The 27,023-nt window shown below is 40.5% G+C and overlaps 1 protein-coding gene across 3 annotated transcripts in view; it reads right to left on the reverse strand.

Moving 5' to 3' along the window:
• Positions 1 to 27,023, reverse strand: part of myrf (myelin regulatory factor) — a 45,973-nt gene that overhangs the window by 13,715 nt on the left and 5,235 nt on the right. For all 3 annotated transcript variants that reach the window (XM_065277477.1, XM_065277478.1, XM_065277476.1), the window contains exons 2-6: positions 3,829 to 3,919; positions 3,378 to 3,653; positions 2,658 to 2,719; positions 1,010 to 1,232; positions 831 to 931 (exon numbers count right to left, since the gene is read on the reverse strand). In XM_065277477.1, the coding sequence (XP_065133549.1) occupies positions 831 to 931; positions 1,010 to 1,232; positions 2,658 to 2,719; positions 3,378 to 3,653; positions 3,829 to 3,919 (753 nt within the window). The remainder of the gene's footprint in view (positions 1 to 830; positions 932 to 1,009; positions 1,233 to 2,657; positions 2,720 to 3,377; positions 3,654 to 3,828; positions 3,920 to 27,023) is intronic.

Genomic DNA, 27,023 nt, shown 5'->3' on the forward strand with positions numbered 1-27,023 from the left:
TTAAGTTGGATATAGTTGGCTGGGTTGCATAATATTTTCTAATGATAATTAAGGGCACGCCAGCATGGGGCAGTTGCTTCAACCATTTCCTCTGGTTACACGGATAGACTAATTATTTAACCCTTACTAAGTTGTGGGAAATTGTAATGATTATTCGAGGACTATATAAGTCAGGACCTCTGGTGCGGTTAAGTTTAATTATTTAACCCTAACTAAGTTGAGTATATTTGTGATTACTATACGAGGGCTATATAAGTCAGGACCTCTGGTGTGGTTGAGTTTATGTTTCAGAACCCGCACAACGGCCGGTGTGGGCTGATATGATATTGGTAATCGAATGAATGAGTCCAATGTTAACATGAGTAAATAGAATGGTCAAATGTTTATCCAAATTCCAAAATTACATCAATTTGATTCATATTACAATACGTTTTATATCTTTGGAGTCAGATTATAAAGTTGCGTAATGTTAAAACCGGAAGCACCGGAAAAGACCGAATGCGCTATAAACCGGCCATGCCGTTTGGATTCCGTCGTTGGGCCAAGCGGATGGATGGGGTCATATTTGGACTCCTTACAATATGATTAATTTGAATATTATTAGCTTACGCGAATGTAAGCGGATAGGTAAATGCGCAGCTTTGTTTATTCGACGCATGAGTATTGCGACAAAATGCAATGCATCTCATGGGCTACATATTGCCTTCACCTGTATGACCATGCGTGAGTAAATTACCAAAAAAAAGACTTTAGCTGAGTTTTTACAAATGCCGCATTTGTAAAAACCCAGCTAAAGTATTTTTTTTTTTTTATTTACTGTTTGTGTATACCTGGCTCTTGTTTGATGATGCCTGTAAGTATTTGAGAGTTGAAAGTATTGTTGGGTGAGTCCGAATGTTTCCTCTTCTTTGCCGGATGAACAGGAATGCCACTGGAGAGACACAAAGTAAAAACTTTATTTATTTAAAAAATAAAATGTATATTGCTGGACTCATGCTCGCTCGCTTACTCTTGCCCTTGTGGATGTTGCATGAGTTGATGTATCATCTGACCCTGCTGCATGTCTCCGGTACCACCACTGATTGGACCGATCGGGTACTGTGATATCACCGGCTCTGGCTTAAGGTACATGTCCCGGTGCATGCTGGGATAGTGGGAGTGTGTGGGAAGAGGTGGAGGACTGGTCATGTGACACATGTTCTCAGGCGTCATTGTTCTAAGCATGTGCGGATCTGAGACAAAAAAGCGTAGAAGAACATAAACAAAGTGAAGTGGCACTTACATATAAAAAATAAGGTTAGAAATTTAAAGTCCTTATTTTTCTAAAATTGTCAGAGGTATAAGGTGATTTGCGTTAGTGTACTATTAGCTTCTACACAATGCAAACAGGCAGTAGTTGTTTTTTTTGTGTATGCGAATGAAATATTATTAGCTTACTCGAATGTAAGGATGTGGTCGAACGCTAGTATTCTGATGACAAAATTTGTGTCACGCATATTGTACGCAGACCCACGCGTATGCGTAAAAACAGAACTATAGATATTATTATTATTATTATTAATATTATTAGCTTACACAAATATAAGCGCACGGTCAAACGTAAGCTTGGGAAAACATAATTTATTTGGGTCATACACGTACACAGATGTTCGTCGCATGCATATTGCGACAAAATGCCATCATCTCCTGGGCTACCTTCTACATTCTCCAGTATGCGCAATGCGCGAGTTACACATACAAAGTTTGTGCGATTACAAAAATCTGGCGATGCGCTGACGTAATTTCTAATGAAGAAATTTGCGTAACCTGCATTGTATGCAGACCCTCGCGTATGCGTAAAAACAGATCTATAGATATTATGAATATTGGTATAATTAGCTTACCCAAATGTAAGCACAAGGTCGAATGTACAGCTTTCCAAAGCAAAATGTATTTGGCTTGTATATTTACACAGATGTTTGAGCTAAGCACACTAGGTACGTGCGTTAAAAAAATCTGGCGGGGCGCATGTAATATTCTGATGACGACATTTGCATCATTGTACGCAGACCCTTACGTATGCGTAAAAACAGAACTATAAATATTATTAATATTATTATCTTATGTAAATGTAAGCGCACAGTCGAATGCACAGTTTTGCAAAGCATAGTTTATTTGGCTCGTATGTGTACCCATGTGTATTGCGACAAAATGAAATGCATCTAATGGGCTACATACTACTTTTTCCTCTATCTGCATGTGCGAGTTATGCATACTAACAACGTGCGATTATAAAAATCTGGCGGTGCGCGCATAATATTCTAATGACAAAATTTGCATTACCCGCAATGTACACAGACCCTCATGTATGCGTAAAAACGGAACTATAGATATTATTAATATTATTAGCTTACGCAAATGTAAGCGCACAGTCGAACGCACAGCTTTGCAAAGCATAGTTTATTTGGCTCGTACGTGTACACAGATGCTCAACGAATGCATATTGCGACAAAATGCAATGTATCTCATGGGCTACATACTACATTCTCCTGTATGCACATGCGTCTGTGCACGCGTTATATTCTGATGACGAAATTTGCGTCATGCGCAGACCCTCGCGTATATATAAACACTGAACTATACTTTTAGCTTAAACTGTTCAGGTGGACTGAACTTACCGTTGGCTTGCTGGGGAGAATATGGCTCTGAGCTGGAGTCTGGAGGAGACTCGGGTAGCGTTCTACAACAACAATAACATTACAAAAAATTATAATACTTACGTACTTTTCTTCTGAGCAGTAACAATGCATCTATATGGGTCGATGCATCAATCAAATATCTAATGATACGATGCATTGATGCTAATGATGCAAGGTACCTTTATTTTGACATTCACCACATGTTCACCCATTGTCCATCTACAAATTTCCTCGTCATATAACTGGTTGAGAGAATCGTTATCATATGATATCGTCCAATTACTACTTATCTTTACTTTATATGAATATACATATTATTCATATAAATATTATTAGCTTACATATTTGTGTAATTTTAATGGAAACTCAAAAAAACTCACTCAAACCTACTGGTTTCACTTGACCAACATTACAGCATCACCGATTGCAAAACCAAAACTAATCATGAGTTATCAGGCCTGACTTAATGCTTATTCACAGTTCACTCCTCTATCTCGACCTTTCTTAGCCAGTGGCATCAGAGTTGTGGAAGTTTATCTAAGTTCAATAAAGGGGTGGACATACTGAGCGGGCGTTATATGATGAATAAAGCTTAATGGGGGTGTGGCCACAAACTAACATGAAAAACCTGCCTGCTGTTGCTATTATTTACCTCATATTAAATCTATTATATGAGTCCACCCATGATTACCCTCTTACCCTGGTGCGTACTGTCCACGGTGGTCCGGCTTGACGTGCGGCTGCTGGTGTTGGTGACTCTGCTGTTGCCCCAGGCAGGGGTAGTTGTGTCTAAGGAGGCCCAAAGAAGGTGGTGGCGGGTAAGGGTTCTGGCAGGACTGGGGCAGAGACTGGGGAACACCCTGGCGCAGGGGGATTGGGGGGCTTATGCCACACCCTACCCCCCCTGAAGAGGATGCCCCGCCCTGGGGCAAAGGGTACTGGGAACCTGGAGTACTGTGAACCTCTGTGAAACAGCTGCAGGAAAAAAATACATTTGTAATACAGCCAATACATTTATTATTATCATACTGTATATGATCAACATTTGTCATGATAGTTAAGTACGGGGTGGTACAGACTACATATGTCTAGATAACACACACAAATACTACAGGGAATACTCTAGTGAAAGTGTGTGGTAACTTCTCACATATCTGTGCTGTCGTCTTCTTTGCTGATATATTCTTCCAGGATACTGGTGTCAATGTTCGCTGGCTCCAAAGAGCTGTTAATATCATGACCTGAATGAGAGAGAGAGAGAGAGAGAGAGAGAGAGAGAGAGAGAGAGAGAGAGAGAGAGAGAGAGAGAGAGAGAGAGAGAGAGAGATTGGATTTGTTTGTGTCTTTACACAAGCATGCCGTCTCTACAGTGATAAAATAAGTTTCACAACATGCACAAAATGTACGAAACACCCCATTACGAATAAAAAATCTACAGTTAATATTTCAGTGGACTTTTGATATGCTTTTGATATTATGTTTGTTTTATTAAAATCTATATTTTTTATATAAATGTTTCATTTTTTGTGTGATTATGTGTATGCATGTGTATTTATGGTATGGCACTATATAACATAACTATAAATAATTTCACAACTGAATATCTCTCATGCCCCCCTTCTTCACCTCTTTGCCAAATCTCTCCAAATCTTCACCACATGATCTAATCACTTCATTGCAACACCTGCTAAAGGTCACCTGCACCTAAGCCTATTGACCCCACACACATAATCAAAAAGCTAAACTTCATATCATCCTTATGCATCCAAACGTATAGAAATGCAATCACTGATCTACAGGGCCGGCCCTGGCCAATTTGCTGCCCTAGGCAAGATTTCACCTGGTGGCCTTTAGAATCACAGAATCACAATTGTGTTCCAATCATTTTGCTCATAAACTTATACAGAAACACAAACTGCACAGCTTTGTCTTGTTTTTCTTTATTTTGAAAATATTTTGGAAACAAACACAAACACACACGCACGCACGCATACTTTGGCTATAGTGCACTGAAGCGGCAGTTTAAAATACAAACCCAGAATTTAGCGAATGTCAAGAACAAGAAAGCGGAAACATCAATCAGACCGAGACGCGGGATGTACATAACGTTACACGGACCATGTTTAAATTTCAATGTTTCTGGACAGAAATACCAACTTGTTCACTTTGTTTTGTATTAATAAGCTGCGCATTGGAGTGCTGGCTGCTCCCCGCGGTGCTGAAGACCAAGACCCGCTCTGACGGAGTACTGGTGGCACTTATGCACAGATATTTACGTGCAATCTATTGGAAAGCGGACGAGTCAATAGTTGGGTTAGTAAAATAACGAAACTATAGATTTTAAATAGAAGAAAAAAATGTTTTTGGTAAAGAGATATTTTTTTTAAAAGTTTAAAAATGCACAACTCTTCTCAAGTGGAAGAAAGCTATACTTTTCCCCTTACGTGCAACCTATCGGAAAGCGCAGATGAGTTCGTTGGGTTAGTAACGAAGTTATAGATTTAAGTACAAAATATTTTTTAAATAAAGAGAAATGTTGAAATAAAAAGTGCAGAACTCTTCTTAAGTGAAAGTAATAAAGTAAAATAACGAATAATAATTATATAATAACGAATAATAGTTTCCAATGGCTTGCACGTAAATATCTGTGCATGTGCCACCAGTACTCCGTCCAAGCACGTCTTCAGCACCGCGGCCAGCACTTATTAATACCAAACAAAGTGAACAAGTTGGTATTTCTGTCCAGAAACATTGAAATTTAAACCTGGTCCGTGTAACATTATGTAAATTCTGCATCTCGGTCTGATTGTTGTTTCCGTTTTCTTTGTCTTGACGTTCGCTGAATTCTGGGTTTATATTTTAAACTGCTGCTTCAGTGCAGTATAGAGCTATTTAACAAGCACGATCTTCCGAGATACTATGCTACTAATAATTCATTAATAAGTGCTGTTTTCTTGTGCAGAATTAAATATTTATAGTAAAATGTTTATATACATATATTAAAAAAAATAATAATTTGGGCGCACGGACGCCCCAATGGGTCGGCGGCGCCCTTAGCATTTGCCTATTTTGCCTATGCCCAGGGCCGGCCCTGCTGATCTACATAAATGACCAGATTGCGTAACAGCGAGAAGTGAAGCCACTGCAGAGTTCGAGCGGCCATCTTGCTATGCCCAACCAGGGCAACGATAAAACTTAGCACTTAAGAGCGCTTTCTACGAGCTACTTAACGAACATTCGTTGTTCATTTACATGCGTTTCCCAAAGATGCACGTGAAACGATCGTTCGCAGCTTAGTTTTAAATACTACTTACGAGTCGCTATCCGTTTGTCAAGTGCTGAAATGTCACCAATAGAATGACTCGAATATGTAGCAGAAGCTTGTTTAGGCTAATGATCTTAAGCCGATGTGCACTAATATTTTTTATAATATTTTTAATTATTGTAATGACCTTTTAAATGTTTTAAAATTGTTCATAATGAAATATTCTTTTCCGTATTTAGTTAGGACTCGTCCCTCTGCAAAAAGCCTTCTGCATTTTATCTTATAGTTTAGATTATTATTATTTGTTTTTTTATTATCTATGTTTATTTATTATTAGGGATTATTGCATTGTACCGTAAATATTTATTTGGTTTCTTTAATCAGATGCCATACCCTTCAAAACATTTTTTTTTACTGTAGCCTAGATGAATTATAGCAGCAATTGGTAGGAACCATTTATCAATTTGCTAGTACCAACTTTTACCAGAATTGTACCAAATACGTTTTCCTTCTTTATTCATTTATGTTTAGTCATTTAAATTTTATTTCTCGTTTGAATTTAAATATATTATATTAAAGTAATTTAAACAAATAAACAAAGAAAACCCCAATAAATAAATATAGCCTACATTTTAAACATTACATTATCGTTATTGCAGGAGTGCAATTTGCTGGTTGTCCTGCAGGTGACCTTGTAACTCTGTTGTCTTACGATGCACTTATGAATGAACGATTACTCCAGACCACTCGTAGATCTACGATGATTTTCAAGTACTACTTAAGCTACGAAGCTTTTGGGAAACAGCCCGTAATTCTAAGATGAATCGTACGATCGTTTTTACGATCTACTTAGCCTTACGATGCTTTTGGGAAACCCGGCCCAGAAGAGGCCATCATTGACTTGCATTCAAAATCATGATCTAAATTCACCTGGTTTACAGTGTATCATTCACACAAGATACATTTTTAAGATACATGTACGTAAATTAATTGTTATTCTGATGTTATTTGCAATGTTTTAATCGGGAAGGATCAGGGATTTATAGAAAACGTTAAGGTGAGTGTGTCTGCTGCATTCTGTTGTAATGACAAAGGTGTAAATAAAGTTTTATGACATTAAGAACATACACGGACAGCGTTACTTCTCTAAATAAGTTAGGAATAAGAAGACCTATGTTGTGGCTTTTAATAAGCATATCGGCATCGAAATTTTGTTTCAAAATACGTGCCATTAACATCGTTAACACATTTTACTGTAAAAACAAAAACAATATTGTATAACATAACATAATTACAAAACCAGCTAATTATTGAATGCACATACAGTACACCCATACAGCAAAAAAATAATTTATCTGGCCAGAAATATATTTTAAATATATGCAAAATATATTTTGTAGAATGTTATGCTTATTTGAATATATTTTTGAATTTGGAAATATATTTAGTTTTATTTCAAGCAAATACATTTCTAATTTTACATCCCATAGGCCAAAAAGTATTCTTTGCCAAAATATATTTAAAATCAAATCATGCTTAATACAAGTTAATTTTAAAAAGTATATTTTAAAGTTGAAAAATATACAATTTTTAAAATGGTAATGTTTACAGGTTCATAACATAAACAAAGTAGATAGTAGGATATATATATTTTTAATGCTTTTAAAAAAAATTATTTTAGAATATAAAATAAAAAAATGGCCAAAAATATATTAGTGAAAAATTCATTTTTTAAACATATTACAAAATACAATTCAGGAAATATATTATTTGGCCATTTTTTTTAAATATTTTGAAATATATTAAAAAATATATTTTTTTGCTGTATGGGCAAAGCATTATTATTTATTTAGATTAACACATTTATCATTAATAATACATGTGCTGCGGTCTCATTTGATGCTGCAATAAAGATGAATGTATAGTAACTTATTTTTAAAAAAGTAAAATTTACAACTTTAAATAAATAATATGTACATGCTTAGGACGTTTGCGTTGTAATAATTCACAGAGAGACTTCAGATATAAAAACAGAGACTGTTTTATTATTAAAATCTGATAACATCCTATTAATTTAATCGAATGTTTGGGAATACCAATGTGGGGGCGCAGTGGCTTCACAATTGTGACGTCATGCGAAATCCAGTCATTTATATAGATCAGTGGTATGTGACAAACTTTAGCCTAACTTGCCTAACACTACAGTATTTTAAACAATATTTGTCTAATCATAATATTTCAATTGAATTAAAATCCACATCAGTCTGTACTATCGTAAAGTTTAAACAGACATTTGCTGTTCCTTATTGACATGAAGCAGGGCAATGCAAACTTTATCATCACCAATAGCAAGCTTTTATGCTTTTATATACTTTCATCTATGTTTATAAAAATGTAACCTGTGGTTTAATTATACATAAGTTGTGATAAACTAATGTTTGGCCTCCAGGCACCATTTCGGGCCCCCCTTGCCCCCAGTATGGGAACCACTGGATTAGACCACTAACAAATCTGGAATGTGAAGAATTCCGATGTTAATGTTGGGAAAACCTCTGGTCCGCTTGGGTCCTATAGATCACAGAGGGTTTAAATCCCGCACCAGTAGATATCCAAACTTGAACCTTTCATTGCTTAAAAATGTCTTATTTACCTTGCATGGCTTATAAATGTAAGTACAGGTATGTGGTCTATATATTTCCCTTTGCCCATCATTAATGGTGTTTACCATTTTGAGATGTAAATCAATCATCCCACAAGTTTATTAATAAGCGATTGGGCTTATGATCTCTGCCTTGGTGATAATAAAATAGGCAAAGAAATTCCACAGTCTTACATTCAAGGCCAAAGTCAGGCCATATTATGAGTTTTTGTTCTCAGTAGATATTTACATCAGATACAGTAATATACAATGAGTCAACATACTTGGTTAGTAATTAGTTAGATCCCCTTAGCTAACACTAAATTCCCAAAATCGATAGCTAAAAGTCATTATTTGACTTATTGAACTGTTGGTTGGCGGTGTTGAATGGAAAAACTCAACAGTGATGTAACGTTTCAAGGTCCTCCGTTCGTATGGATGCTGTGGTCGTGGTCTCTGCTTGGACAGTTTTATGTGTGTGCCAGGAGGGCAGAGAGAAACATAGACTGATGACTTTACTAAATAAGATCCAGATGTTTAAATCCTCCAGCGATAAATCTGCCATCCAAACACTGATAACAGCGGCAGAAATGACTGACGGGAAGGGAGAACAAGAGTGGGGGTGAGGGGGAGTATAGGAAAGGGAGATAAATGTTTTTAGACAATGAAAGAGAGGAGAAGGTGATTAAACAAACGGTGGAGAAACAAACGCTTTATACTTATAAAAGTTCACCAAACATTTTAAATGATTTGATTGTTTTGTGATTTTCATCTTGTCATAAAAGAATGAAATGAAATGATCCGAATAAGCTATAGTGACAATACTTATTGCTTATAAATTGAATTTCATGTTACTGTGCCATCCTAAAGATGGCTCGAGCTTAGGCAAAAAGGCTGAGAATGGTCTATTTTTAACGTGTACGTGAGGTTCACGCATGTTTGAGTACACTAGGGGTGACCCCGAATAGTCGAAGATTCGATGCATGGATAGGAGAAGCCTGATTCGACAACCCATCTCACAGTCGAATCGTCGCAGATGTGTAATGAAATGAGGATCATTCAATTTTGGCCGTATGGGTGCACATGTTATATGATTTCACATATAACAGCTTTCTCACAATATATTAATATACAGCATATTATGATAATGCTGCAAATAATATGTGAAGTAGCAGCTTTCAATAAATATTTTTAAAATGCGTTAATAAATCCAACAACCCCTGTGACCGGGCTACACGTCCATAAGAGGTTTCTATGTTTATAAACCATTGCCTCTTTGTTTCTACATTTAAAAGACAAAGCTGGCAAATGATATTATGCCTTTCGTTCTTTTAATAATTTCTATATTTTATTTTATTTATAAATCACTTTGGGTTATCTGATTTAACTATTTGGCTTGTGTTTTGTTTCCGTGCACTTGAGGCATTTTGCATATTTGTTCTGCACTTTGTTACTTCTGACCTTATTTTATTTAAAAAAATGTATTTATTATAAACGTAAATTCTGATCTAATTTAAGTCTGTAAATTTTGGATAGCTTTTCGTTGTATCGATGTTGCGCTATTGCGTGCTGGCCATGCTTGCGCATGTAATTTAGCCGAACGGGCTAGGTGCTCTGCGTCTCATATTTAGGAGTTCATCAAACTAAACATTAAAAAACTGATGTTTTTCAACGAGTATACTTTTTTTAAAATGTATTTAAAACAGAGTGGTTATCTTGTCAAAAGTTAAACTACAAAACAGGTAAGTCGTTTTTTTTTTTCGGTGATGAAACGGAAACTAGTATCTGCACCGAACCTTTTTCTGCCTGACACGAATGTCTTTCTTGTGATTTAATATTATGGTCGGTCAGTGTTCACTTTCAAATGATAGCAAAGAGATTCCTGAAATAAATAATATCATCCGGTCTTTCTGTATCTAAAGTTAAAACAGAGATGATCAAAGTCAAAGCAAGCTAGCAGGTATTTCTGTGCTAAATAATAACGCGTAGTGTCTATAAAATCATTAATTTCAGTGCTTTTCTTGTTATAAATTAACGTTTAATGAATTGTATATAAAGATTAGTTTTTATCATTTACAGTCACAATCAGAACTATGAGTTCAGAACTATCCTCTGTAAACAACTGGCTGATTGATAATATGCTGTCTTTACATGTTGGTAAGACAGAGGCCATCTTGTTCAGGTCAAAATACAGACTGAATAGATGTTCGGAATTAAGGGTCATATTAAATAATGCTGTGGTCAGTACAAAAACCTCAGTGAAATACCTTGGGTGTATCTTAGAAAATAACTTGGATGGCAGAAATATGGCAAACAAGGTTTTGAATAAAGTAAGCGGGCTTACAAAGTTTTTAGCTAGAAATTCAAAATTTTTAGAACGGTCAACAATGATTATTTTAGCTAATGCTTTAATTCTAAGTCATTTTGAATTTGCATCTACGTCGTGGTTTGAAGGCCTTACGGTCCGACTTAAAGGTAGGCTGCAAACAGCACAGAATAAATTAATAAGAGTCATTCTGAACTTGGGACACAGGTCTCATGTAGGTCGATCACAATTTGCGGAGCTCAACTGGCTTCCCGTTGAGTCTCGCGTTATTATGTCAAGACTGACCATGATGCATAAAATTCAGTTTGGTAGTGTCCCATCATTTCTGCGGTGTCTTATAACTAAGGTAAAGGACACACACAATATTAATACTCGGGGCAGTATATCTGAACTACGTCCTTACTCATGTAAGACAGAGTTAGGGAAAGGAGCCTTTGCTTATATAGGGCCAGTTCAATGGAACAAGTTAGATCAACAAATTAAATTGATTCCTAGTTTGAACACTTTTAAAAGGAGCATCAAATCTTGGTTACAAGATAGGGCGGCAGATTAGACGTGATAATTTTATTTTTTATTTATAAATGAGAATTTGTTTTTATGTTTTGTTAAGTGTTTATGTGTTTTGTTATGAGGACCACAATGGAAATAAGTCTTGGACTTTATTGTGTTTTTATCCTCAATTGTATTTGATGTCTTTTTGTGTTTTTGTGTAAGACATTGTGGTCGATACAATTAAATAAATTCAATCAATCAATCAATCAATCAATCAATCAATCAATCAATCAATCAATCAATCACAAATTATTTGTCATTTCTCAATTGTCGGGTTTTTTTGGTCATGACTGCTTTGACGCGCTATCTCCAAATTAAATAAAAACACTTCATTGTAGCCGGAGTTTCCAAGGCAGGATCATCTGTGTTATTTTTTTAGGTTTAGTTATTAAAATGTATTTTTGTGTGATGTTCTGTAGATCGTGGCTTTAAAATGTTATGAGGAATAATTAAACAAATGTTGCCTTACATTTTACCTTAAAAAAATATATATAAATGCATCGTCAGTTTTGTCTTCGTTTATTACTTGAAAGACAGTTTTGGTCACTTTATCAGAAAGTTGTTTATGTGTGCTGCTTGAAAATAAAAGTTACCAATTTGTACCTGGTCTAGCCCCCTCCCAACCCATGCACACAAACATAGATGATTCGACTATCGGTCGACTATGGAAAGATTCGACAATTCTGATTCGAATATGTAAATCCTTAGTCGAGGACACCCCTAGAGTACACGTAAAAAACAGACTATACTGCGGGCTTAACTCTCATATTTTTCTCTGTTAGTGTTAAACATTTTTAATGTTGTATTTTCATAATGTAGGGCAATTTCTTATAAGCAAATGAAGGATTAAATATAACAGAAGGAGTAAAACGATTATTAAAAAAAATAAATCAATGTAATGCAGGTAACATAGGATCAGTAACTATAACAGAGACTGGAAATAATTTTATTCACATCAGAAATTTCGACAACAGTCATATTCGGATGCAGGTGGCTCATCCGAGGTAAGTTAAATCACGTAATTTTGGCAATATATTGCAGAGGCCGATATATCGGCCAATATTTGAATTTTTTTCCCCCCGACATTGGGCGATAAATCTTTTTAATCGGCCAGTAAATTTCTCTATTACTTAAATTTAATGTTTGTAATAAAAAGACACTCAGTGTCCTTCAATGTAAAGCCAAAGTCTGACAGACAGTAAATTGACCAATAATTATTATTTTTTAATTATTATTACCAATAATACACTATTTAACATAATGTTATTTAAACCATTTAGTACCATGAGATGTCAGATCCACATTAATTATGTCTTGTAAATATGTTTTAAGTACTTCAAAAGGGTATATTTGTAAATGTTATGCCCAATTTTCTTTTTGTCTCTTATTCACGGTAATAATATTTGTGTTATATCGGCCTCATATCGGCCATACAGCTTTTTTGATATCGGTATCGGCCATAAAAAACATATTGGTCAATCACTAATCAAGAGAGTAAGGATTGTGTCCAGCTGTAAATGTCATAAAATAGTGGTTTGTTGAATCATTTTATTGAAGGGAGAGAGTTTACCGCCCAGAGTTATATGTGACTACTCATCAATTGAATTATATTAAAGTATGACAATCATAAGCAACCTACAATTAAGTTTATGAATTAGCCATAATTGGCAGAGAAAAGGTACAGTAAGGACAAAAAAAAGCACGCGATCGGTCCAGAGGATTAATATCAAAAAAGAGCAGATTGTCTCTTTTTCATCTACCACAGTGGTCATTTCTAAAGCAGGACGCTTTTCAGAAAGTTTGGCTTTTGCGTCGTCTTTCTCCGTTTGTGCAAAAAGAGAGATGTTTATGGACAGGGTCAGAGGCCACCAGCGAACGTCTGTCCAGATGTGCGCGAGACGGACCGCATCATCTTGCGTGGACACGCGCGCGTATCCGTTCAGCTTCCAAACACGCATACAAATAATTTCTGATACAAATTATTACTTTATCAGACCATCAGGGCAGCAATAATTTGTGTCATTTACAGGACATTCACAAATTAAAGATAGAAAAGTGGCGAAATGTCTGTCGGCTCATGACGACACGCACCATTTATTAACAAATATTTTTTTATTTTAACTGATAATGTTAATCGGTCATAAATTCTTACCTTCGGTTAACGGTTAAATGGTCAATGTGAGCATCCCTATCATTAGGCATCTCCATATATCTGTTATACAATGTGCATCACACCACACTTATACAATTTCAGGAAAAAGGGTACAAGAGCTGTAACTGGGGTGGTACCCTTTTTAAAAGAAAGGGTGCATATGTGACCCCGACTGTGAAACGGCGCATAAAATTTGTTATTATGAGATTAAGAGCGTCAAAGTAGTCATTACCATACAAATTACAAAAAGATGTAATTTGTGATTACTACGGTAAATGACAGATTAAAACCTAAGCCTTCAATATACAATACTGGCAAACATGTGAGAGAACAGACAACTCTCATTTGTCATCTATTAGCTGGTGGCAGTAAACTTAAGTTTGTAACCATACAGTAGTAATGTGAATGGCGTCGTAATTTTTACTGCAGTTAAACGCATACGCATAAGAGCATCGTCTACGCTGGGCGTAGCTGCGCCTGATCGTAGTTTCAGATGGTGCAACAGGCCACCAGACGTTACAATATTGAACAAAATTTGAGCTATCTAAGCCCAACATAGGGCTTAACTTTTGTCCAGCTGGTTCAACCGACCCAAGATCAGTGTACTGTATGTGTGATCATGTCTGTTAATTATTAAGCTCTAATTCTCACCAGAGTAAAGCATAACAGAGCAAAGTCCATTATTTATCAATTAGTAAACTACCCAGAAGGCCCTGGGTTTCTCTGAAAGACACCTGACTTAATGCATACACACCCCATCAGCGCGATCAATGCAACATCTTACTGTACACTTGTAAAAGAAACATTCATCAAGGTAACTTTGAAATGAGACCTGGATATGTTATGGATGATTGCTCACTGGCCCAAGATCCAACCCGAAGTCTCTATAATATAATGGTTATATATGACACAGGACTCTCAGTTAAGCCTATAGGATTTTCATTGTCAAGGTGAGAATCATAAGTCTTAGAAAAGTAAATACAACCTACATGATTGGTGGGTCAAATGATGTAAAATTAGTCAGTGCACACACAGAAGTTTATCCTCAACCCAAAGTTTAAACAGTATTATTATAAGGCTTGACTTAGCAAATGCAAATAATGTCTACAGATACACAACACACCTAATGAAAGTTTGTTTGGAGTCCACATGCACTCAAAAACACACATATATTGACTAAATTGAGGCCTGGTAATTAAAAGAATAGCAGTAATAAAAAAAATGAGAATAGCCATGATTATTTATCAAAATGAAGGATTAGCGATAGAGACAGTACCTGCTCGAAGCCACAGCATTGTCTATGGATGAACAGAAACCCTACAGCACTGAAGATGTGTGTTTATGACCCCCGTCTCTCATATCTTTCCAAACAACATGTACACCTTTCTGCCTTGAACCTTAGCTGTGTCGCTTTACTGTGTGTGTGTGTTGTAATGCAGGATTAGGTCTCGGTCATGAGAAAGAGATGTACCAGGCCACCACACACAGTTATAGTCGCCCACCAGCACTGAACGCACCAGCCAACCTGAGCAGCTTACTACACTGTATGAATATTAGACAGGGAAAGAGAGAGAGAGAAAGAGATAGAGAGAGAAAGGTAAGAAAAGCTCTGAATATCTTCATACTGTCAGTAGAGAACGTGTAGAAGTCGGGTAACATTAAGGAATTCAAAGAATGACCCGAATTCTCAAAGGGGTGTAAAAGGGTAACAGCCTGCACACATCACAACTGTCAAGATTTTGGCCCAGTTTCACCCCCCCCCCCTCATTCGGTAATCCCCACTAACCAGATTATCTGGTGTGGTCTAATCTGGCTATTATGGTTAACTGTCCCGTTTTCCAAAATTGAAAAGCTTGAAATATGTTATTAGTGGTGTTCAAGGCAAACATCACTATTATTGATCACACATAGGATTTAGGAAAACTTAATCCTACTTATTAAACTTCATAACTAACTAGAGTATCATAGAGACTGGGGGGGCACAGTGGCTTAGTGGGTAGCACTAAGGTCCCTGGTTCGAGCCCCGGCTAGGTCAGGTGGCTTTTCTGTGTGGAGTTTGCATGTTAGTGTGGGTGCTCTGGTTTCCTCACTCAGGCCAAAAACATGCAGGTTAGGTGAATTGGAGATACCAAATTGCCCCCCCAACATGTGTATGGATTAGGGGTTGAACGACTTCAAATTATTTAAAGTCGACTGTTATGACATCAAAGTCGAGTTGAAGTCGACTAGTCGTTGATGTCAATCATATAAAACACAAGAGATGGGACTGCTTTGCAGCATGCCACAATTTATTAGCAGAACATTAATACAGATGCTGATTATACAGCTTATGTTGCAACTTAAATTAAAAAAATTATACAGCTCATATGTTGCAACTTAACGTAACAATGCAACAATAGAGCATTTTTTTAATCGATGCATGTCGGCATAGCAATGCTAAAATTATACAGCTCCTGTTGCAACTTAATGTTAACAATGCAACAATAAATCAAAAAAGTATAGTGATCAACGCCACTAGTCGACGTCAGGCTTAAAGCGTCACGACATTGCATTAAGGTCGACTAGTTGGTTCAACCCCTAGTATGAATTAACTTGTGTATTAATTAACTGGTTCTCGCAATAAATATAGATGCTGGAACAGTGGCGGCCATTGACTTCTTTTTTTGAGGGCGCTCGATGTGAAGTTCGTCACAACATGTATGTAGCCCGTCATGTGTGTGGTTCGTAATTTCAAAATATGTGTTCTGTGTGTCGTACAGAAGTACATTTATAAAAACCGAGACGTAACCTATGCCATCGTGGCTAAGCCGTAGGACCTACGCACAACTATAAAGAGCCCTTTAATATGGGAAACACCCAGAAAACGTCTCGGTTACGGATGTAACCCTCGTTCCCTGAAGGAGGGAACGGAGACGTCACGTCGTGACCGACGAATTGGGAACTCGCTTAGAGAGACCAATCTGCTTCGAATACTACTAAAACGCCAATGAACTTGGCATTGAGATATTTGCATAATGCTGGCGCCGCCCCGCCAGGTGCGTATATAAGCCACAGGTGCAAATATGGAAATTAGCTTCATTTCGCTGAGAAAGCCGGAAAGTGTGACCGGCCGATAAACAGCAGGGAGCAGCCCTGTGGCGACGGGACGTGACGTCTCCGTTCCCTCCTTCAGGGAACGAGGGTTACATCCGTAACCGAGACGTTCCCTTTCAGTCGGTCACTACGACGTCACGTCGTGACCGACGAATTGGGAATCCCTACCAAAACGCCACTGAGGGCTGACCTCTTCCAGTGTCTGCGTAAAGCCCTCCGGTTCCACTTAAGGATAAGGAGAATTAGGTTTTAAGGCAGAAGGCCGGGCACTAGATGTTCCTTTAACCCCACAGTAGTGCTAGCGACTGGGAAGCGCCCTATCTGAGCGGTATAGGGACGCTGCGGAAGCCACCGCCCCGTTAAGGGCTATTGGTGGGCGAAAGTCAACCGTAGTTGAGGTATAAATGACAGCCGTGGCTGTGTAAGCAAAGCAGTGCTCTGCTGAGGGAAACGTGGGCTAGTAGGATTAACCCCACGGAAAATACTCACAAAGGAACCCGGTGGGACGCAATGTGGATGCCCGAGCCAAACACAGGTTCGCGAGGATGCAGCTAGTGAGAGGCTGGCAGCGGATGCTCCGCAACATCAGGCTGCCAAGGCAGCGGAGGAAGGCAAAACAATTTATTACGCGTTTTTGCCTCGAAGGCCTTCCATACTGAGCTCAGTTTGGAGCAGCAGTCGGAGGCTGCAAGCCGACCTGCGAGCCTGTTCTCTGTGCTTCCCCTAACGAGGAAAGAACACGAGAGGAGACAGGCTCGACACGAACACTGTAAAATCTAATGAACGTATTAGGTGTCGCCCAACCAGCAGCTCTGCAGATGTCTGTTAGCGAGGAACCACGAGCGAATGCCCAAAATGAGGCAACACTTCTAGTAGAGTGAGCTCTCAAATTAAATGGACAAGGAATGCCCTGCAGATTATAAGCAAGGGCGATAGTATCAACTATCCAATGAGACATCCTCTGCTTAGTGACAGCTTTCCCTCTCTGCTGACCACCATAACAAACAAAGAGCTGATCTGAGGTCCTAAGGCTTTGTGTGCGATCCACGTAGATGCGTAACGCTACGGGGCATAATAAAGCCATGGTTGGGTCTGCCCTCCTCCGGGGGGCAGCGCTTGCAAGCTCACCACCTTATCTCTGAAGGGAGTGGTGGGAACTTTGGGCACGTAGCCTGGTCTGAGTCTCAGTGAGACAGCAGGACCAAACTGAAGGCACGAATCGTCAACAGAGAATGCATGTAAATTCCTTACTCTCTTCACGGAGACCAATGCTAGCAGGGTCAGAGTTTTCATTGACAAAAACTTCAGACTCGCAGACTGCAAAGGCTCGAACGCGGAACCTGTAGTAGGGCTTCAGCACCATGGACAGGTCACAGGAGGAATAGAGGGAGGGCGCGAGGGGTTTAGCCTGCGAGCGCCTCTTAAAATCTAATAACCAAATCATGCTGCCAACTGATCTGCCGTTAATAAGCGAGTGATGAGCAGAAATAGCGGCGATATCAACTTTAATGGTGGAGGGTGACAGCCTACCATCTAACCTATGTTGAAGATATATAGAAGCACAATGTTAAGCATTCTCTGGGGTCCTCGCGTTGCGAAGAGCACCAGGTGACGAAAAGGGTCTCATTTAAGCGCGTAAGCCCGTCTTGTGGACGGTGCTCGTACCGCGTCGTTGGTGTTAGATACCGCTTGCGATAAATCACCTAAACCTTGCGCGCACTCAACGACCATACATGGAGATCCCACAGGTCGGGGCGCGGGTGCCATAATGTGCCCCTTCCCAAAGAAAGAAAGTCCTTCCTAGGGGAATTCGCCAGGGAGGGGCTGTCGCGAGGAGCATTAACTCTGAAAACCAATTCCTGGTCGTCCAGTATGGGGCGACTAACGAAAGGCTCTCCTCGTCCTGCCTGACTTTGCACAGTGTCTGTGCGATTAAGCTCACTGGAGTGAATGCGTATTTTCGCGTCCCCCGCGGCCAGCTGTGTGCCAACGCATCCACGCCGAGGCTGCCCTCGGTTAGTGAATAAAAACCGGCGACAGTGGGTATCGTCCGGCGACGCAAACAGATATATCTGCGCACGACCGAACTTCTTCCAAATTAGCTGGACCGTCTGGGGGTGGAGTCGCCATTCACCGGGGCGCGCAGCTCGGGAAAGCGCGTCTGCCGCTGTATTGAGCGAACCCGGGATGTAAATGGCACGAAGGGACCTCAGATGCTTCTGACTCCAGAGGAGGAGATGACGAGCGAGATGCGACAGGTGACGAGAGCGCAAAACCCGCCTTAAAGGTAAATAACGCAACAGTCGCAATGTTGTCGGTGTCGGCTAATACATCCTTCCCTCGCATCTCCATAGCGGAGCGTACAAGTCCCAGATATACAGCGCACCGCTCGCGGCAGTTGGGGTGCTATGCACACCCCTGAGACTGCAAGCCCGTCATACGTGGCTGCTCATCCCGTGCTGGGGGCATTGTATGTGCTACAGAATGCCAGGAGACCCGACTCAGGGGCATATCTTGCTATCAGAAATGCTGGGTCTGCCACGGGGTAAAATTGAAATGACACGCAGGTGTAATGGTTACACAGTGTATGCCGTTGCGCCACGCTCTCCTCGAGACTCGATCGTAAAACCAATGCTGAAGCGGTCTCATATGAAGCAGCTCGAGCAGTGTCACAGCCGCAGCATGCTGCCATATGTCCAAGAGCTTCTGAAATTGTTTCAGAGGGACCGCGTACTTCCCTCGAATTAAACCGAGGCAAGTCAGAACTGACTGGTTGCGCGCTCTTGTAAAACACGCCAATAAATCGATCGAGTCTATTTCCATACTGAGAAAAGGATCCTCTGCACGGGGCAAAGTTGCTCTTTTCCCAGCTGACCTGATGACTTAAACGAGCGAGATGCTGAAGCATTAAATCTCTGTGTTCGCGCACGTCTGCCGAGAACGAGCCATTATAGTTGACGTAAATATAAGCAGAATACGAACAACGCTCTCTCTCTCTGAGATTTTAATGCCATGACTAGCACTTTCATGGAGACACGGGGAGAGAGAGACAGCTCGAATGGTGTACTTAGTATTAGTATGTCCACTCCATGAACGCAGAGCGAAAAACGGTCTAAGGCGAGGGGAGATGGACACAAAGTACACGTCTACAGGTCTATGCTGCAAACCGATCTGAATATTGAAATACGAGCCTCGGCGTATCATCCTAAAGGATCACATTTGTAGAGCCGGTGCGTAAATAAATCGGTCGTAACCCACCGCGTATTTTGGGTACTATGAGATAAAGGCTGGAAAAACCCTATCATCATTCTCGGTAAGAGGGACCGGCTCGAAACGTCCTTCGCCAGCAGGACATCGACTTTTGCACGCAGTACATGTGCATCGGACGCTTTCACTATAGTGAAACGAATGCCCGAGAATTTGGGGAAGTGCCGGTAATTGTATTACGTAACCGAGGCGGATAGTGCGTAAAACCCAACGAGACGGGCTGGGAACTGAAGCGAAGCATCCCGGGACCGTACGAGGAGAATTAACGACACTACCGAAGTACCCGCGGTGGGGCAGCGAAGCGAGACAGGTGATACTGCCGGTGCGTCTGCTGACAGCATAAACATCTACAGTATGTGTGTGGTGAGACACTGACCTGAGCCCGCTGAGGGTGACGGTCGTCTGGTCTCCTCTGCGGAGAGCGCAGACTCCGATGAGGGTGCTGGTGGTCCGGTCTGCTCAGTGGAGAGCTCGGACTCCTCAGGACACCCGCTGGCGAAAGAGGAGAGGTAGAGTGAGCAGGTGTACGCCCACGGCTCTCTCGATCCTCCGGAGACCTGGAGAGGAAAGAGGAATGCACTCTTATGTGTGGTTAAGTGGGTACCGGCTGGACAGCCGGTGGAACATATGCAAACCAAGGATTTTCCACCCGACCCTCTACCGGGGGAAGGAGCGAATCACTGTCTCCTGAAGAGTGATCCTCTGCCACTCCGGGTCGCCCGTCTCTGGCCACTTAAACTCCCGATTTTCACGGGAAGCGGCTAAGCGGGCGGGGCGAGCTGCTGACGACCGGTTCCCCTGCGCTGCCGAGATGGGGTCCGAGGAGGGGAACGGAGGTGGCCGCCGCAGGACGCGGACGGCGAGAGGCAGACTGAGGAGCCGGCGTTGGTGGACCAGGGCAGCTCTCATCCGCCGGGGCACGACCTAGGAGATCGCCTCAGTCTGCGCAGCGGAGCTGTACGACTCCCCGGGCTCGCCGAAGAGGCCGGTCTGTGAGACAGGAGCATTCATGAAGTTGTTCCGTCATATAAGCCAGACATAGCCAAGGGTGGCGATCTTGAACACTGTGGTGGACATCGCACGACTGAAGGTCGCGGCTTCCCTCGTATATCTCTAAAGCCTCGTTTGGTGAACCTGCAGTACGTTAATGCGTGCAGGGCTGAAGCCGCGTCTCCGCATGCCTGATGGGCAGCGCCCGTAACCGGACGACTGTCTATACAAACACGGGAGGGAAGGGTTGGGTGGTCCCTCCAGGAACGCAGCTGCATCGCAACCCCCCGCTCAACTGAAGGGATCCCCCCTTAGCGGCATCGTTAGTGAGGGAGATGAGGGGTGAAGCTGAACGGCCGAGACGGCCGCAAATCACGTCAGCTCTTCGTGCCGTCGGGAAAGGCAGGCACAGGAGGTGAGGACCGTAGAGGCCCGGACAGCTCCGAAGTACCAATCATGTGGGCGGGACGGTTCGGGCGGAGAGGGATTAACCCCTCCAACTCTACCGTTTCCGCCGCTCGAGCGGGCACGGCCGCCATCTCCGGGAAGACTCTGCCTCGGAGGGAAAAAGTGGGCACCCCTCTGATGCTGTAGAAGTGACGGGACCAGAAGGAGGTCCAGTGGATTCGGCAGAAATCGCAGAACACGACTCTGCAGTCTCCACCGGAGCCTCAACCGGCTGAGGATGAGAAGGCCGGTAGGTGAAGGACGCATCCTCCGTCCTACTCAGCGTAGTGATGCGAAGAGCGTCCTGCGAGCGCTTGACAGCCGCACCATGGCGGCGTTCAGCACTGCAAAGGCGCGGACGCCGTTCCCGTAGAAACGACAGTCGTCTCCGCAATCCAAGAGGGTTATGCTCTCACAGAGAGAGCAAGAGCTCTCCACGAACGCAGCCTCGGAGTGCTCGATGCCATAGCACGAAGACAGCGCTCGTGACCGTCACTGGAATCCCTGTACTTCTCGCATCCAAGATCGCACGGAGGAAAAGCTATCCTGAAAAGGACGCTGATCTCCGAATATACGAGAGAGTGGCTGTCTTTAAAAAGACACAGAGCTCTCACGTATCACTCTTTAGGGAAATCACTCTTTAGGTGCTCAGCTGATGATGCGCACAGGGAGAGGCAACGCACACACTAAACTCAAAACAAAAAATATGCAGAGCAGTGGAATACTGCGAGCGTCCGCTGTGTCAGTACTGCTTGTCAATCAACTTCAGCAACCGTTCCCAGAAGAGCAGAGAGTAGCTTCTCAGTAGCAGATAATGCCGGCTTTCGAAGCGAAAAAAGCTAATTTCCATATTTGCACCTGTGGCTTATATACGCACCTGGCGGGGCGGCGCCAGCATTATGCAAATATCTCAATGCCAAGTTCATTGGCGTTTTAGTAGTATTCGAAGCAGATTGGTCTCTCTAAGCGAGTTCCCAATTCGTCGGTCACGACGTGATGTCGTAGTGACCGACTGAAAGGGAACTATATAGCTTCTGTGTAGCTTAGTGGTAGAGCATTGCGTTAGCAGCGCAAAAGGTCATGGGTTCGAACCCAGGCATACACATGCTGATAAAAATGGTTACCTTGTAATGCATGCCTTGTAATTTGGATAAAAATTTCTGCTAAATGCACAAATGTAAAACTTAGCAACCATATAACACCCTGATAACGACTCACACTGTGGTATTGTGGCAGACAGTATAACCTAAGAAAAGGTAACAATGTATTTAAAAAAAACGATTTGCTTTGTATGTATTTTTTTCTTTAAAAATAGTAATTTAATAAATCACCCGAGTTCTGAAACAAAGAAGTACGATATGGGAAACGGATCAAAGTCACCTGAAATGTGTGTAATTATTGGGATGTTGTAATAAAACTGGCATGTAAATGTTACAGGCCTGGCTGCCCAAACACAATACTTTCCCATGACAGATATACACCGTTACATGAGGGAGACCACGCGCAACGGTCAAACTGTTTCAGACCAGGGAATCATCTGTGCTTGCACAATAAGAGCGCACCATGACTGACTGAGATCGAGCAAAATCTGACCGACCTTTCTGAACCCCTACCCAAACATGACCATGTGCATAAATTACATAGACATAAACTTAGTTAGAAATTAAGCGATATTTTATATCGGCAATTTCACATTTACATTTATGCGTTTGGCCAAGACTTTTATCCAAAAGTATCCCAGCTGTCACTTTCAAAAAGTACAGCTTTGCACCAAAAGAGTTTATATTATTATCAGAGTTACATATTGGTATTTCCAAGGTAGCCCACATATTGGTACCAAATGTATTCTGTACCTAATGGTATATATATTAGGACCTTTTTAAAGGGTAGCCGACTGCGCCCTAGTGACAGCTGAGGTACATATTTTACTTTATTTTTTACTGTTATTGAACCCACAACCTTTTGTGCTGCTAATGCAATTATCTAGCCTGGTCCAACCAGACTCTCGTACATTCATTTCATTTGTACAGAGAGTCTGGCCACGCTCCATTGCAAAGCGTTACTTCCGTTAAGGAGGGTCCATTGTTGAAGTTTAAAACTATTGGATCTGCCCAGAGTCACTCAGGATCTGCCAAAGCCAATCGCTAACATGTGGTCGTGACGTATATCATGCACCGAAACCGGATGGAAACAACAAGTCAGAATAATCAGACAAACAAAACTTAGCAAACCTGGTTCTTGCTCCGGCTTTAACTTCGTATATCCGGCAGTTTTGCAACAACGGACCGAATAGCTTTTCTCACGTCTTTCTCCGCTGCCATTACTGAACTACAACTCAAACTGACGCACGACCTCAACGTCATCGTTCTTAGCCACCCCCATCTGTTCGCTGATTGGTCCTGCAGATTTTTGCAGGAAAAAATGAAACTCTATAGAGCCATCCCAGACGTACTGCTGAAGCGAAATGAAAATTAAGCGGAAGCACGTAGGAGAGCGGAGCCAGGCTAGCAATTATCTGCCACTGAGCTAAAGGAACAATTTTATTTCTGTGTTATCGTTTTTTATAAAAATTCTATGTATTGTATATATATTTTTGTTGCAAAGTAATTACACACATATAGCCAGTCATTCAGATACATACAACAGTAGGGCCCTATGATTTCCGTGATGCGGAAAACACGTACGGAATCACAGAATCCAAGAATAATAGTGGAATTTACTGCACAACGCAGAATGTCACAGAATTTGGCACATTTATATACCAATTTATAACTCATTTTAAAATGCGAATATTATATATACCTATCTTTTTTCAATGCGTGCACTTCATCTTTGCACAGCGCGTCGTGAATGTGTTAGCATTTAGCCTAGCCCCATTCATTCCTTAGGATCCAAACAGGGATAAATTTAAAAGCCACCAAACACTTCCATGTTTTCCCTATTTAAAGACTGTTACATGAGTAGTTACACGAGTAAGTATCGTGGCCCAAAATAAAACATGGTGATTTTTGAACCGGATAAAAAAAGGAGAACTACATTGTATGTAAACTAAGTGCTCCACCATATAATATAAGGGAAAACATGGAAGTGTTTGATGGCTTCTAAATTCATCCCTGTTTGGATCCTAAGAAATGAATGGGGCTAAGCTAAATGCTAACAAATTCACGACGCAATGTGCAAAGATGAAGTGCACGCATTGAAAAAAAGATAGGTATGTATTAATTTGTCTAAGTTGAGGTAAGAACATAGTAAAATATTGAAAAATTGTGGTGTTTTCCTTTAAGGGACAGTATACTTCTTCCCACATTTTCAGTTGATATGATATGCTTTTTGATTACTGAAATTTAATTTTACCATTAAAACCAGAATCCAGAAAAATGAGAAGGGAAAACACGGAATTTGGGAAAAATTTAAATGGATTTCATAGGGTCCCACAACAGTCACTATTTTCCTTTGATGGTTGTTTAAATCTCTTTGATGTGATTCGCTAACACATTTTAGCAAACAGCGAGAGTCATTGTTTCTTGCATTCATTTGTTTATTTTGTTTTCTTTAAGGATAATTCACACTGATCCAACAAACACTGACATTATAATTTACAATGAATCAGTTTGTTGGTGTTTGCTTGATCAGTGTGAATTTTTATTATTTAAAGAGCACCTATTTCATTGTTAAAAACGTTATTTTTTGTATTTGTATAATACAACGTGTTCGCGTGATTTATGGTTAAAAAAACATACCGTACATTTTTGTAGCCCCGGATTTCCCTCTCTTCCTGAAACACACAGATTTGAAAAGCTCTGTAACCCTGATTGGCCAGCTAATCTGAAACGTTGTGATTGGCCTGAATACCTCTGACGTCAGCCGGAAACGTGACGCTGCTTACCATGTTTGAAAGATTCGCTCTCAATGCAATGCTAACAGGAGTTAATTTACAGGCTGTAAGTCCGACACAGGAGGAATTATGATAATGTCGATCTTTACTAGATCATCAATCCCAGGAAGTAAACTGTTGCCTACAATCCGTGTGTTTGTTGCAGTCCAAGAAAAGAGATTTACGTTGGAGACGATAACTTGCGTCATCGTTTACTTTGGGGTTTGTAACTTTTGCATATCATTAACATGAACTACACACTTACACATTAAAGGACAATATGTGCTCTTTAAAGTTTTATGTCTTTAGTTAGTACGGTGAAGAGTTGAAATTCACCATTTCTTGTATTACAGTCTCAACAGATCAGCTCTTTAAATCTCTGCTTCTGTGTTTATGCACAGGTTATTGTATACATGAATATATTTTAGTATTTTTTGCTTGTGCATGTTGGCATGTATGTGTATGTTTGTATGACCTGTGCCCTGCCCTTATCTCACCCCACCCACAGCATGTGTGAGTGTTTGTGTACGTCAATCTGTGTGCATGTGTGTGTGTAAGAGAGAGAGAGAGACTAAGACTGTTATCTCTCTCCCTCACCCTGTCTGCACACTGTCACACTAATGGATTCGGAACGAGCGAGCGATACAGAAACTGTCATGGCAAAAGAGAGAGAATCATTACTCGCACCTCATTCTGTTTTTTAACAGTCTTTAAGGTATGCCAGGAATGATCCCTGCATTAGACTTAGGGAACGTACGTACCCCCGTAAGCAGCTTAGGACTGCACACTGGCAAGCAAGAAACCTTTCACTGTGTTCTTATGTCACCAGGGGATTCAGTGCCAGTTATCTTTAGGTAAATATCTGTGAAAAATATCCACTCGTAGAGTATTGCACTAACAGAAACCAGCCACTGTTTCCCAAAATTCCTTTCAACACCCCACGTTCTTAGTCCATCCAGATGATGAACATACAGAGAGGATGCTTATCTGAGCTGTTATATGCGTGAACATAATTTTAATATTAAGACTTCTTCAAAACAGTAACTATTTAGACATCCTTTGGAAAGAAAATCAGTATCATAGTTGTTTCTGGTTTGTTTACATGGTTGGCAAAAAGTAGACTATTTGGTAATGTGTATTGTGCTTCTCTGATTTTTCTCTTAAAAACATATATCACCATCTTTTTCAGTGTTTAGGAGATAAATATACACTGTGCTCAGATTTGCTAAGCTATCAGTAATGTAAATATGAATATTTTAAGTTTTGTTATACACTGTAAAACAAGTTTTGTTTGCTCAACGTAAAAAAGTAAGTTGCCTTAAAATTTTGAGTTAATTCAACTTAACAATATATTAGTTGACTCAAAAACACTCAAAAATTGTTGTGTTAAAGAGCACCTATTTCATTGCTAAAAAACAACGTTATTTTGTGTATTTGGTATAATACAATGTGTTCGCGTGGTTTATTAAAACACATTATTTTCCACATAGCGTACATTTTTGTAGCTCCAGATTTCACTCTCTTCCTGAGGCGTACGTATATTTGAAAAACTCTGTGTCTCTGATTGGCCTGAATACCTCTGACGTCAACCGGAAACGTGACGCTGCTTACCATGTTTGAAAGATTCAATCACAATGCAATGCTAACAGAAGTTAACTTACAGGCTGTAAGTCCGAAGCTTTCATATTAATTTCAATCTTTTACATGACCTTACTTATTAAAGATTTTAACAGTAAAAAAT

This window comes from Paramisgurnus dabryanus, chromosome 23, assembly GCF_030506205.2.
Source record: "Paramisgurnus dabryanus chromosome 23, PD_genome_1.1, whole genome shotgun sequence".
In the NCBI taxonomy this organism is placed as follows: Eukaryota; Metazoa; Chordata; class Actinopteri; order Cypriniformes; family Cobitidae; genus Paramisgurnus; species Paramisgurnus dabryanus.